Raw genomic sequence first — 14,101 nt, forward strand, 5'->3', positions numbered from 1 at the left:
CATTAGCCCTAAACGGACAAACTGCTTAACAGAACGCAAGCTACTTTCTGCTTTCTCAGACGACATCTTTTTGTCCTGTGTCGGCCACCATAGCTTCGTTCTTTCTAAAGGGAAGGGTGAGCGGTTGAAATTCGCATCCTCTCCACTAGATGCTGCTAAAATTTAAACACTTTCTTTTTTTTGAGAAGATAACAATCTAAGTCTATCTACTTTAATAAATTAACACTAAGCACACTGGGGCAGATGAATGTTTTACTAATACATTTTTTTGCGTTTGTCATAATGCATGCATTTGTATCTTAATTAGTTGGATGCCAGGTATGGAAGAAGATAAGCAAAAAACAGACGTCCATTATCGCTCTTTGGATGGTGATGGAAATTTCAACTGGAGATTTGTCTTTGGATTTGATTACCTACCCGCAGAGCAGCTATGTCTTGTATCTAAAAAGGTAATATAGATTGACTGTTTAATGTGTTATGAGGAGCACTTTGAAGTATTAAAGTATTATTTTCTTTTACATTAAAAAGGAGCATTTCTGGAGCCTTGACAAATCAGAGTTTAGAATCCCACCCAAGCTGATTCTTCAAATATGGGATAATGACAAATTCTCGCTGGATGATTACCTAGGTGAGATGTCTATATGCAGCTCTTTTATGAGTTTTTGGAATTTTATTTTTCCTTTTACATTTTTTGGGTCATCTTGTGCATGATCTCACTTGTGTTACAGGTGCTATTGAACTTGATTTGCATCACCTCATCAACCCTTCCAAAACACCTGAGAAATGTAACCTTAACATGATTCCGGATGGAACTACACATCCAAAATCAGGCCAATTAAAGTCTCTGTTTGACCAGAAGTCAGTTAGAGGATGGTGGCCATGCTTCATGGAGAAAGATGGGAAGAGGGAACTTGGTGTAAGTACACCTAATGCAAATAATCCTGTATGGTGCAGTGTGACTTCTTTTATTTTTTTAATCACATTTTATTTTCCTTATTAAAGTGTTTATTAATTTTCAACCCGCCTTGATTTGGTTGGTAGTATATGTAAATGCACATTTACTCTTTCACCATGTTACAAATGCACATGAATTTCTAGGTCCTGGCAAGCACAGTTTTTACGTTTGACAGCGCCAGGGCTTTCGTGAAACCCCATATTTTTTATTTTTGTATCCCTGCCAATGACAGATCGACAGAGACGGAACAATTAAATCCGTCTATTGTTCTGTCAATTGATTAAAAGTCCCATGGCATGAAATTTTAATTTTGAGGTTTTTCAACATTTAATATGAGTTCCCCTAGCCTGAATATTGTCCCCAAGAGGCTAGAAATTTGATCGGTGTAAACCGAGTTCTGGCTTTCTTTCTCTGCCTTTGAGAAAATGAGCGCTCAGACGGGCCGATCTTGAGTTATGACATCATACAGGAACGGATACCTCCCTCTTCTGCTTCCAGAGAATTTGGCTAGCCCATGCCAGCTCTATATTTGTTTGTTCGAGAGAGAGAGAGAGCATTGCAGTTGCTCAGTGTTTAGATGTACAGATCATAACTGAAGTCTTTTTTCAGTTCCTTCATCTGAGCCTCAGAAGAACCAGTGGGTTAATTTTATTTTCTCTGGAAATGTTCTGATCTGTGATCAGTGATTTCTGATGTGTAGCTAATCATTCAAGTTCACACAGACTTTTTCTAAATCGTTTAATGCTGTTTATCCATCAGTGAATCAAGCCAGTGACTAAACGAACAACTTCAAATTGTTTCTCTTATTAGCATGAAATGTTATTTAAATGATTAATCTACAGAGAGCGATCAATCACACATCACGAGTGTATATGCACACTTGTCCAAACTGCCATAGTAATAATGACTGACGTTATGCTCAACAGAAGCTCTTACTGTATTCATATCATCTCTGTCGTGTTTGCTGTTATTTGTGTTCAAAGCGTTTTGTGAGAGAAATAGCGTTGCGATGATATCCCTGCATTCACGCGATCAACAGACTGCCTGTTTACTCAATGCTCAAAGGTGAAAGATGACTGGGTTGGCGTGATTGGGACTCGTATTTATTCAGAACACTCCGAGACGAGCAAAATAAACTTGCGCTCTCAATAACTCGGTAGAATATAACTTTCTCAGTAATCTTTTTCGCCTCTCTGGTCCACGAGTCCTCACTGTCCGCCTCTCTGGCTAGCAGCGCTTGCATGCAGACGACCTCTCTAAACCACTCCCCCTCCACCACATACGGTAAACTAATGCTCATTTCAAATACAAAGATGTCAGCCAATCACAACAGTGGGTGTTTTCACTGAAGTCTCACAGCAGACAGGCCCCTTGAAATGGAGCATTCCAGCCAGAGGCTAATATCAGGAAAGAAAAATGCCTTTTATTTCTAAAGTATGACATTTTATGATGTATTTAGTTATTTTAAATATAACAAATTTAGGTTAGAATGCCAATTGGTTATTTGGTCACTTATATTTAATAGTTTAACTACACATTTAATTATTCTGTTTTACCCTTTGTTGTAATTATACCCGTTCATAATCAACTAGAAATAGTTAATAATTCCAGAGTATGTCAGAATAAATCAAAATGTAACAAATTATTAACAGCCAGGTAAATCTATATTGCCAATTACATAATCAATTCAAAGATAATCTATACGTATCATCCAGTACTCTGAAGTACAAATAAAGAATGGATACCTGACTTCTGAAAATTACATAATGCTGAGTGTCTGGAAATGCCCAATGTTACGGGCTGACCCGAATAAAGATTCGGCCCTGATCCTTCTGAAACATCTCCTTAAATACCCAGATAATTCACCCGACTCACCAAATGGTTGTCACTGTGGGTGCTTTCACACCTGCCTCATTTAGTTCGGATGAATCGTACTAGAGCCTCCGCTTGAAGAGACGAGCGACGCACGCTCGCCGTTTGCAGTGCATTAGAACGTTGTTTACAAGTCGCATCCACGCTTCATTATAAAAAAGTATTGTTTCCATACTGTGGTAAATACACACAATGTAGTAAATTATGGCCAGGGACAAAACCAGCCCGCGTAGTCGTCTCTCCATAGTTGTGTAGTTTGCTGGCTTTTCCTCTTCTGTTGGAATTTTCCCACACGTAAATTCTGACCAATCGAAAAGCAGTTTAGAAAATGCGCCATGGCCAATGAGTGATGTGGATGTTGTCACGTGCCTGCGTTTTGGTTCGTTTCAACTGGTTCGGACCAAAGCAATCAGTGTGGTGTGAAAAGGAACCAAAAATGCAACAATGTATAATTGTTTGCCCTTGGTTCGGACCAAATGAACCGAACTAGAGATATGAAGGCACCCTGTAACTATAATTAGATTTTGGCCCCTTATTCAGGGGGTCCATTATTTACACACAAGAGGCATCCTGAATTCTAGATCTGTGGGAGGTCACCTTTTCAATGTCATACAATATATTTTCTCAACTTATAGAACTTCTTAGAGGTTTGTATTATGGCTGGGAGAATGAGACCATTTACATTGAAAAGCATTAATTTCATCATTTGACATTTCAAATGATACTAATGAGTAAACTCACAGTTTTTCATTGTACACACTCAATGTTATATAGGTTTTCCTGGAGAGGGAGAAAATGCTAGTACAGAGGGTGATACGCAGAGTGTAAGGTGTGAGTGTATCGGTATGGTTTCGTGACTCGTGGAAGAGTGTTCAAATGTTAATCCTTAGAAAAGTCCTTTGTTTCTCAGGCCAGACATCTTGGCATTTGCCTTACAATTTTGAAGCCTAAATGCAGTCGCCAGAAGTAAAAAGCTAAAAGTAGGCTATAAACGGACTACACCGCGGTCGCTCAACTTCAACATCATTATCACTAAGCTTCTGATGATGATGGTATAGTTTCAAAATTATTTCAAACTTATTTCATGGGTTGCGTTCTCTGGCCACCAAATGCTGTTTCAGTAGAGATGGGGATTTACAACAGAAATTAATCAAACTTTTCTTCAAAAATGAAATTTCCTATCATCACTGTAAAGCTGCTTTGAAGCAATGTGTGTTGCAAAGAGCACTGTATAAATGAAGGTGACTTGACTTCTTGAAAAAAGATTGTTTGAGTTAGAATAGTTTGTTAGAGCACAATTATGAGAATAATGAGGCTGTAAACTGATCTTACCTTTTTGGCGTGATAACGTTTAATCTCCTCGACAGCTTCTGTAGTCCCATTTAGCCACCTGTTAGCAACCGTCAGACACGTAACAGCTTAAGAAAATCCCGAGCAGGGTAATACTAATGTATTTTATGTTGTAGAGTAAATCTTGAAAGTGTATTGAGCTTGTGCAGCCATTTAAACAAAATCCCATTCAAAAAGCCTATTGACTTTGGGACGATGGAACCGGAAGTGCTAAAATGCTAACTTGCATGCATACATTTTTTGCTTACAAGGTGATGTCATACCTGCATCACTCTATAGGCTTATCACTGAAATATGTTGTCATACTTTGTCTACTCTTTACACAGCATTATGATAAAATGGAATACTATGGCAACAGCTTTCTTAACTGTACGCACTGTTTTGCTTTAGGGAGTTGGGCAGAAGGTGCTCCCTGTTCCTATTGTTCCAAATTAACTCATGGAAAGGAAGTTTCTTTCCGATCCGGAGCTGCTGTGTGGTGTTAGCACATGATCACACTCACCATCCTCCTCATCAAAGTAGCCAGTGTAATCCACATTTGGTAGCCGAATGTTGTTCTTTGCTCTAGTTTTAAAGGGGGGGTGAAATGCTGTTTCATGCATACTGAGCTTTTTACACTGTTAAAGACTTGGATTCCCATCCTAAACATAGACAAAGTTTCAAAAACTAATGTTGGACGTTTGATGGAGTATTTCTGTTAAAAATACTCCTTCCGGTTTCTCACAAGTGTCGGAGAGTTTTTTTCGAGTATGGGTCGACTTAACGTTAATAAGAGCGGAAGGTCCTTGTATGGGCCGTACGGGCTCTTCTCCCGGTAGGGTGCGCACGTGTCACTAGAGCGAGAGAGGAAATGCACGCCCATAAACACTCATTCAGCTGCAGATCCAGTCGTCCGTTAACACTAATGTCGGTTATAGTCCGCGCTGCGCTCCACTTCATTCCTCCACTTTGACATTAAGCGACTTCAACGCTTCAGCACAGCATTCCGGGAAGGCAGCGCTGCATTTGAACCGATTTGAACGCAGAAATGCTTGTCGCATCGCAAAGTGGATCTCCTCACTCCAAGAAGTGTGTTTTTGACGGAGCCGTCCCAGCGATAAAGGTTCGGTCCTGCTTTGAAAGCAGCCGGTGAGTAAAACTGCTTCAAATGTCTGTGCTGTTGCTTATCGTCGCGTGAGTAAATATCAGTAAACAACACGATCGCGTGCTTCGTCATTCAAATGCACTAACGGACTTCATTGCTGTTCTCTGTATAACGTTACACTAGTCTGACAAAAAACGTACTAAGGTTTGGTCGCATACAATAGTCCATAAACCGAATCATGTCCTCATAAACTGAGAGTAAAGACAAATGTTGACAGGCCACTAAATACAGTACATACGGACGTCCTGCTGTTGCTGTTTCTATTGCAGCCTTCGAATAAGATTCTGGATCATATCTATTAGCCAAGATCTATAGCAAGGGTTTCTCCACGCTTGAGGACGTCACCGCTTTGCGCATTCGTCATTCTTTAGCTCCGCCCACACGATACTCCTCCAGGCGCTCGTTTTTTTCCGGAAAGACTCGGTACAGCCCATATTTATTTTACAAATATAATAAAACTAAATACTTTTCGGAGATATGAAGGATGCAATACTACTCTCGAGTAGTAGTAGTACTCAAGATTGACATGAGATTGACTGAGTGTTTCACCCCCCTTTAACAAAAAGGAAAAGTGTAAATACCTTAAAACAGATGCGACAGCTGATTCGAATTCATCCTGCTTCACCGTCGCTGCGCTGTCGTCATCGTGTAAAGCCCGCCCCAACGTTTCTTAATGGTGCTGCGATTTCAACGGATTAGAAATGGGTTTGAATGAGCTCTTTGCCAGACTACTTGCAGAGCAAATCTAAATTTGCCGGAAATTGTCTGGGTTTTCCTAGGCTAAGTGAACACCATTGTGACTAAAAGTTTGCTAAAAAGTATTTCCTTCTCAAGCAAGGCAGTATTTGACTCAGTAGGAGCACATTGGGAGTGGCTTTGGACTGCAACATGCCCAGTGTGTTAGAAGTGTTGAAGTTTTCTTACCTGTTTGCCTAAAAGGTAAAACCTGTTCTACTGCATAGGCAGCCAACTTTTATTTAAATCCCATTTTGCCAGCAGTGAATTACCCCTTTGAGTACACGTCACTTGGTTTGATCATATGGGTTGTGGATGTTATTTCATGTTGAGCTTTATTTAATGGGGCCTTTTTTATCTTTTTTTTTTTTTCAGGGAAAGGTGGAGCTGACTTTGGAGATTGTGAATGAGAAGGAAGCGGATGAGAGACCTGCTGGAAAAGGCAGAGATGAGCCCAATATGAATCCGAAACTCGATCCTCCCAAGTAATCGAACTCTCGCTTTAAATAAGTTTATTGTTCTGTGTGTTAACAGAAGATGATTACAAGATGTGTTTCTCTTTTAAACCTCTCAGGCGACCTGAAACCTCGTTCTTTTGGTTCACAAGTCCATGCAAGACGTGCAAGTTCATAGTGTGGCGCAAATTTAAGTGGCTGTTCATCGGCCTGGTTGTGCTAGTCTTAGTGCTATTATTCATTGGGATCTTGTTGTATTCATTACCAGTAAGGACACACTTCATCAATCCTTTCACAAAGGTGATGTTTAGACTTAAGATGAACAATGCTAATTATTTTGTATTTATTTATTTTCAGAACTACATCTCCATGAAAATCGTCAAACCCTTCAATTGAGTGCAGGAGGAGGTCAGCATTTTATCCATGTAATGTGTTTTTGGAAATGGTTAATTTTCTTTATGACAATCAGACCATTCATGCAGTGTTTGTTTTGTTGTGGTTGTTTAGGTTTTTACCATTAATCACTCTTTGCACCATTAATCACTCTTTGCACCATTATTACATTTCGTCATGAATTTTCACTTTTTGGTTCAGGTTTCACTGATGTTTGGAGACATTTGTACACAAACCATGAAGTGTTTTCTATTGTGAAAGTCTTTTATTGTGTTATATTCTCAGATCATTTTAAAGTTTATTGGTTAAATGTTTAAAATTGTTAAATAAAGACATATGTGTTTTAATTGTGTCAATTTGTCTTGAATTAGATTTCATTTAGTCATTTTAACAATAAAAACTGCCATGTTCAATTTACATTATCTAATGGCACACAAATGCAAGTATTCTGGGATTGTGATATGATCAGAGTTTACTGGATGGAGATTCAGAAGATTATTGGTCAATCTTTTGCCCTTTCTCTGAGTATCTTTTGAACTGTCAAGCTGCAATTTCTATGCGTTTATGATTTTCACCCAAAGTCTAATGCTTTCTTGCATATTTGTTCTCCTAGAACTTAGGAATGTATGTTGAATGCCTTTATCTCTTGATTTCTGTTCATTCTGGTCCTGTCGCTCATTATACCTTCAGATTGTTCACCATTGTATGTCACAGTTACTGTGAGATACCTGTCCCACTGTCGTGTTATTGTAAAACTATTGCAAGACAGATACAAAAAATGGCACATAAACATGGTATATTTTAGCAGTGAAAAAAATTTCAAATACGTTTTATATTATTTATGTCCTTGTTCAAGCTCTTTCTGAACATCTGCATGATTGAAAATGTAATGTTGAGTTTGTTCAATAAAAAAGTGAATATTAAGTGACTTATATTTTAGATAGATGTTAGGCATTATATTTTACATGATCTCATGTACTGCACATGATGATTTTACATGTCTAAAGTATACTTTAAAAAGTATAAAACTTGCATTTCAATGAGGAAAAATGAACTGAATGCACCAAGAAAAGCTTTTGACAGAGCACAGTACCCCAGAACAATCCTTCTCAAACCTGTCCAGGACCCAGTTGTTCAAAAGTTTGGTCTAGATTTGGAAAAGCCGTGTTTTGCTATCCAGAATCAGGTAATCTTTCTTATCTTTGTGCTGGAGCACTGCTCATCTGGATTTGCAGTGCTCAAAATGGGGTTACTTTCCATAATGTAGAATGCTAGCTGTAAAGAACCACAGGTATAGAAGAGTCTAAATCTATTGACTCTCTTCATTTTAAATTGATATGGAAAAAAGAATTGGAACAGCAGGAAATCTTCAATACAGTCATACTCTACAGGAGGTTTAACGTTTGTTTGTTTTTTTAAATGAGTTGGTTGAAAAAAGTTTAAAGGGGGATTCTGTTTGTTTCTGGATTATTAGTTTGATTTTTAAGAACTTACATTTTTTTTGCTTTCATGTGATTTTTACATTTTTCAAACTTTCAAGCGTCATGGAAGCTGCATTAAACAACTTTTCTCTCATATAATATTAGCAATCTTATATTGTTCCTAGTGTTAGTCGTAATTGCATTTTTACTAGTAAGAATTCAGTTGTTGAGCTCTCTAATTCAGTTCTTACCAGTAAAAATGCAATTAGCCTACGAGTAGCGCTGGGAACAATTTAACAATTGAAGATAAACTGGCTTGCCAAAGTAAAGGGCGAATTAAATGAATAGACTTTATAATAAGATTATGTCCACATTTGTCCTCCCTTGTGCCGTTTTGCGCATTTTGGACAGAAGCAACGACTCAATCCATTAGACTGTAGGCGTTTGTGCAATGAATCATTTTTTGTATTATTTTCGGTGGAAAAATAATTCCACCGAAAATAATAGTCTAATAATAATAATAATAATAATGACTGTTCAGAAACCATACATCTTATTTTTTAAAAACGTCAAAGTTAAGTTTGTAGCTATTTAATAAAGTATTCAGATTGGATGTGTGATCACGTGCTCTGCTCATGCACGTGCAATTTTTGTTGCTACAGCGACGTGTGTTATGAATTCTGAACGCATATACCATAGACATGCGCGTGCATTTTAGTTGCTATAGCGACGCGTGATATGAATTCTGAATACAAATATACACACGCGAACCGATCGCTATCTGTTGGTTCAATTGACCAATTCACTTGCAGAATATTTTCTGTGCTGCTGATTTTGCGATTTTGAAGCAAATTTCTTAAAGACTTTTATTCTTGAAGAACATCGGAAGATAATATCCTTTAAAAAGTTATATTTTTGTTCATTTTATCTTTGAAGATACTTTTAATTTATTATTCTTTTATTATTTTAGAAGGAGTTTGGAGTTTTATTAAAATTTTTTGTTTAATTTTTTTATTTTGGGAGGCAGTATTTCTAAGGAGAGTTGTAGATTATTGTATTTTGTATTGTATTGTGTTTTGTGTTGTGTTGTTTTTTTATTGCAGTTTGCACTCGAAGGATGTCGATGGCTCACATAATGGGTGAAAGAGGAGGTGAGTGTGCTTTTGGTTTTCACTTGTTTATGGTTTGATGTTGTACAATGATTGACTACATTAATGTGAAGAAAATTGTGTAAGGTTAAAAATTCCCCAATGTTCTCTGCTTAGTGATCACATGTATTTGATTCCTTGCATATGAAATAAAACTTTTCAATTTGAGTAACGGAACTATAGTAACAATATTTGTTCACTGACATTGATCACTGACATTGTTTATTGATTATTATTGAAAAATGACCAACTAACATTATGTGATATGTGAAATATTCCAGACTCAGGGCGTTCCAGATCCAGAAGAGCTGCTTTCTCTCAGATGGCTGGTCAGGAGATTTGGGGACCCAGTTCTGATGACCGCGATCCGCTGCCAGACCCGACCCAGATCCAGGCCCTTCCCAGATATTTAGCACCTCCGTCTCTGTCTGAGTTTTCTGTTTTTGTGTCCACAGGTCAGGCTGACAGGAAGAGGACGCGGCAGAGCGACAGCCGACAGAGCTCAGATGATGATGAACATCCGCTCACTTCATCTTCATCTAAATGCTCTTGCATGGGTCAGAATAGTATTTTAATAAAGAAGTTATGGCTCTATTTCTAATTTCAATGGCTGATTTGATGTCTAAAATTTTCCAGACTCAGGCCACTCCAGATCCAGGAGTGGATCGGACAGCTTTGATTGGTCGTGCCCTCCGCTGCCAGGTCAAGTTCCTGTCGAGCCAACAGGGACTTATAATGGCCGAAATGTTCAGGGTGCCGTGGAGGCGTCTATCCTGAACAAGATCTCAACAGGTGAGACTGAAATAAGGCTGGCCAGTGTAAAGTGTACAGACAGAGATTTTGCTATTTCATGGATAACTGCTTCAAGTTTTTATCATGGTAATGTCCGTTCACATTTACTGTTGCTCAGAACAATTTCGCTGAAAGTTTCTTAATTTTTTTGGAAAAGATTTGAATTGGACATTCGTCTAACATTTTCAGAACATCTAGAGAACATTCAAAAGTAAAGTTACCATAATGAAAAAGTATAAACTAGAACGTTCCTTTAACCAAGAAAAAATATGTTTTAAACATTTAGGGAACATTTAATTTTAATATTAGCAATCTTAAATTGTTCTCAGTGTTGCTAGTCATAATGGCATTTTTACCAGTGAGAATTCAGTTGTAGACATTTAGCACCTCTGTCTCTGTCTGAGTTTTCTGTTTCTGTGTCCACAGGTCAGGCTGACAGGACGCTGCAGAGCGACAGCCAACAGAGCTCAGATGAGGATGAACATCCATTCTCTTCATCTTCATCTTCATCTTCAACTTCATCTAAATGCTCTTGCATTGGTAAGAATAGGCTTTTAATAAAGAAGTTATGGCTCCGTTTCTATTTCTGTTTTCAATGGCTGATTTGATGTCTGACATTTTCCCGACTCAGGCCATTTCGGATCCAGAAGAACTGCTTCCACAGATTCTTCGCTGGGCATCGTGTCATCCTTGTCCCTGAGCAGCAGAGGCTCGTACAACGTCCTTTGGAGGTGGAGTGGCGATGAATCGGACAGCCGAAGGGAACAGGGCAGGTCTGACAGCTTTGATTGGTCGTGCCCTCCGCTGCCAGGTCAAGTTCCTGTCGAGCCAACAGGGACTTCTAATGGCCGAAATGTTCAGGGTGCCGTGGAGGCTTCTCCCCTGAACAAGATCTCAACAGGTGAGACTGAAATAAGGCTGGCCAGTGTAAAGTGTACAGACAGAGATTTTGCTATTTCATGCATAACTTCTTCAAGTTTTTATCATGGTAATGTCCGTTCACATTTACTGTTGCTCAGAAATTTTTTGCTAAAATTATTATTATTATTTTTGTTTAGAAATACTTTAATTGGACATTCTTCAGAACATTCAAAAGTAACGTTACCATAAGGCAAAATTATAAAATAGAATGTTCCTTTAACCAAATTTTTAAAAAAAATTGAAACACTGAAAAAACTGGAGGTTTTGAACATTCAGGGAAAATTTAGAAATAACGCTTTCTTAATTTAATATTAACATTAGCAAAATGTTCTCAATAAGCCAAAATCAATTTTTGAGCAAGTTCATAACCAGCCAGTGTTCAAAATGATCTTCTTACCTTAGTCCGATTCACAGCGGTAAGCTTGTAATAATGTTTTGTAATTTGAGTGGTACTGGTGGGTTTCTGCTGGAAATTCGAGCATGTCTTTGCGTCTTTACGTCACATCTGTATAAAGAAGGAGTCCGGCTAGTAGTAGTATCGCATCTGAGGATGCTGCAGGTGGCGGATCATTTATAGCCTTTACTCACAGCAGCTGAAATAATTAAACTTGTCATTTTGATGGCGGATTGTAATCCAGAAAGGTCCAAACGACAATCATCAGTGACAACTGGAGATTCACTCGTAGTCAAAAGCAAAAGATTCGTCTGTACAGAAATTGAAACCTGCAGGAAACGCTAAAACACGCTAAATACATGTAGTACCGCAATACTGATGTTTTTAGCATGAACAATTTGAGAACAAAGTTTTGCAGGGAATTTTTTTTTTTGTCATAAATTTAATGGAATTGTTTTTAGATACTTCACCTTTAAATTCATGTTTTTATAATTCGTGGAATTGTTAATTTGCAAATCCTTAATTATTCATCATAGCCCCTAAGCTAACTGAGTAGCTACAATCAATTCATTCAGTTTATTGACACCCCTTCCGTTAAAAAAATATAGGCGTTTAATTCAGATCTATTTCATTGATTTGATTTAAAAGAATCCATCGGAAAAGTGAAGACAACGTTTTGAAGTTTTATTTTATTCATATAGCCTAAAGATAATTTTATTTGGATAATTTTGTTTTATTACCATACAATATTCCTAACACCTCTACCTCTGTAATATTTCAGTCCGGATCGGCCCATGACAGATTAGTTAAACTGTTAATAACTTAAATAATCTGTTAAATGTGTTTTGAGTACAAATATTTCTTATGATTAAATTAGCAATTTTAATATTAGCAATCTTAAATTGTTCTCAGTGTTACTAGTCATAATGGCATTTTTTACCAGTGAGAATTCAGTTGTAGACATTTAGCACCTCTGTCTCTGTCTGAGTTTTCTGTTTCTGTGTCCACAGGTCAGGCTGACAGGACGCTGCAGAGCGACAGCCAACAGAGCTCAGATGAGGATGAACATCCATTCTCTTCATCTTCATCTTCAACTTCATCTAAATGCTCTTGCATTGGTAAGAATAGGCTTTTAATAAAGAAGTTATGGCTCCGTTTCTATTTCTGTTTTCAATGGCTGATTTGATGTCTGAAATTTTCCCGACTCAGGCCATTTCGGATCCAGAAGAACTGCTTCCACAGATTCTTCGCTGGGCATCATGTCATCCTTGTCCCTGAGCAGCAGAGGCTCAGTCAACGTCCTTTGGAGGTGGAGTGGCGATGAATCGGACAGCCGAAGGGAACAGGGCAGGTCTGACAGCTCTGATTGGTCGTGCCCTCCGCTGCCAGGTCAAGTTCCTGTCGAGCCAACAGGGACTTCTAATGGCCGAAATGTTCAGGGTGCCGTGGAGGCTTCTCCCCTGAACAAGATCTCAACAGGTGAGACTGAAATAAGGCTGGCCAGTGTAAAGTGTACAGACAGAGATTTTGCTATTTCATGCATAACTGCTTCAAGTTTTTATCATGGTAATGTCCGTTCACATTTACTGTTGCTCAGCACAACTATGCTGAAATGTTCTCTTTTTTTTGTGTGAAATATTTTTATTGGATATTCGTCAGAACATTCAGAGAAAATTCAAAAGTAATTTTTCCCATAATGCAAAATTATAAAATAGAATGTTCCTTTAACCAAGAGAAAAGCATTTTTGAAACATTGAAAAAAACTGGACGTTTTGAACATTCAGGGAACATTTAGAAATAACGCTTTCTTAATTTAATGGTAATGTTAGCAAAACATCTCAATAAGACAAAATCAATTTTTGAGCAAGTTCATAACCAGCCAGTGTTCAAAATGATCTTCTTACCTTAGTCCGATTCACAGCGGTAAGCTTGTAATAATGTTTTATAATTTGAGTGGTACTGGTGGGTTTCTGCTGGAAATTCGAGCATGTCTTTGCGTCTTTACGTCACATCTGTATAAAGAAGGAGTCCGGCTAGTAGTAGTATCGCATCTGAGGATGCTGCAGGTGGCGGATCATTTATAGCCTTTACTCACAGCAGCTGAAATAATTAAACTTGTCATTTTGATGGCGGATTGTAATCCAGAAAGGTCCAAACGACAATCATCAGTGACAACTGGAGATTCACTCGTAGTCCTTAATTCAGATGTATTTCATAGATTTGTTTTAAAAGAATCCATCGGAAAAGTGAAGGCAACGTTTTGAAGTTTTATTTTATTCATATAGCCTAAAGATAATTTTATTTGGATAATTTTGTTTTATTACCATACAATATTCCTAACACCTCTACCTCCGTAATATTTCAGTCCGGATCGGCCCATGACAGATTAGTTAAACTGTTAATAACTTAAATAATTAGCAATTTTAATATTAGCAATCTTAAATTGTTCCCAGTGTTGCTAGTCATAATGGCATTTTTACCAGTGAGAATTCAGTTGTAGACATTTAGCACCTCTGTCTCT

At 37.9% G+C, this 14,101-nt stretch overlaps 1 protein-coding gene across 1 annotated transcript in view; it reads left to right on the forward strand.

Annotated features, from left to right (window-relative positions):
* myof (myoferlin) overlaps positions 1–7,234 on the forward strand; it is a 36,599-nt gene extending 29,365 nt beyond the window's left edge. The window contains exons 50-55 of the mRNA XM_067429631.1: positions 308–449; positions 529–628; positions 729–916; positions 6,432–6,541; positions 6,631–6,778; positions 6,869–7,234. Coding sequence (XP_067285732.1) covers positions 308–449; positions 529–628; positions 729–916; positions 6,432–6,541; positions 6,631–6,778; positions 6,869–6,907 — 727 coding nt within the window. The 3' untranslated portion in view covers positions 6,908–7,234. The remainder of the gene's footprint in view (positions 1–307; positions 450–528; positions 629–728; positions 917–6,431; positions 6,542–6,630; positions 6,779–6,868) is intronic.
* Positions 7,235–14,101: the final 6,867 nt, after the last annotated feature.

The sequence above is a fragment of the Pseudorasbora parva genome, chromosome 21 (genome assembly GCF_024679245.1).
Source record: "Pseudorasbora parva isolate DD20220531a chromosome 21, ASM2467924v1, whole genome shotgun sequence".
Classification (NCBI taxonomy): Eukaryota; Metazoa; Chordata; class Actinopteri; order Cypriniformes; family Gobionidae; genus Pseudorasbora; species Pseudorasbora parva.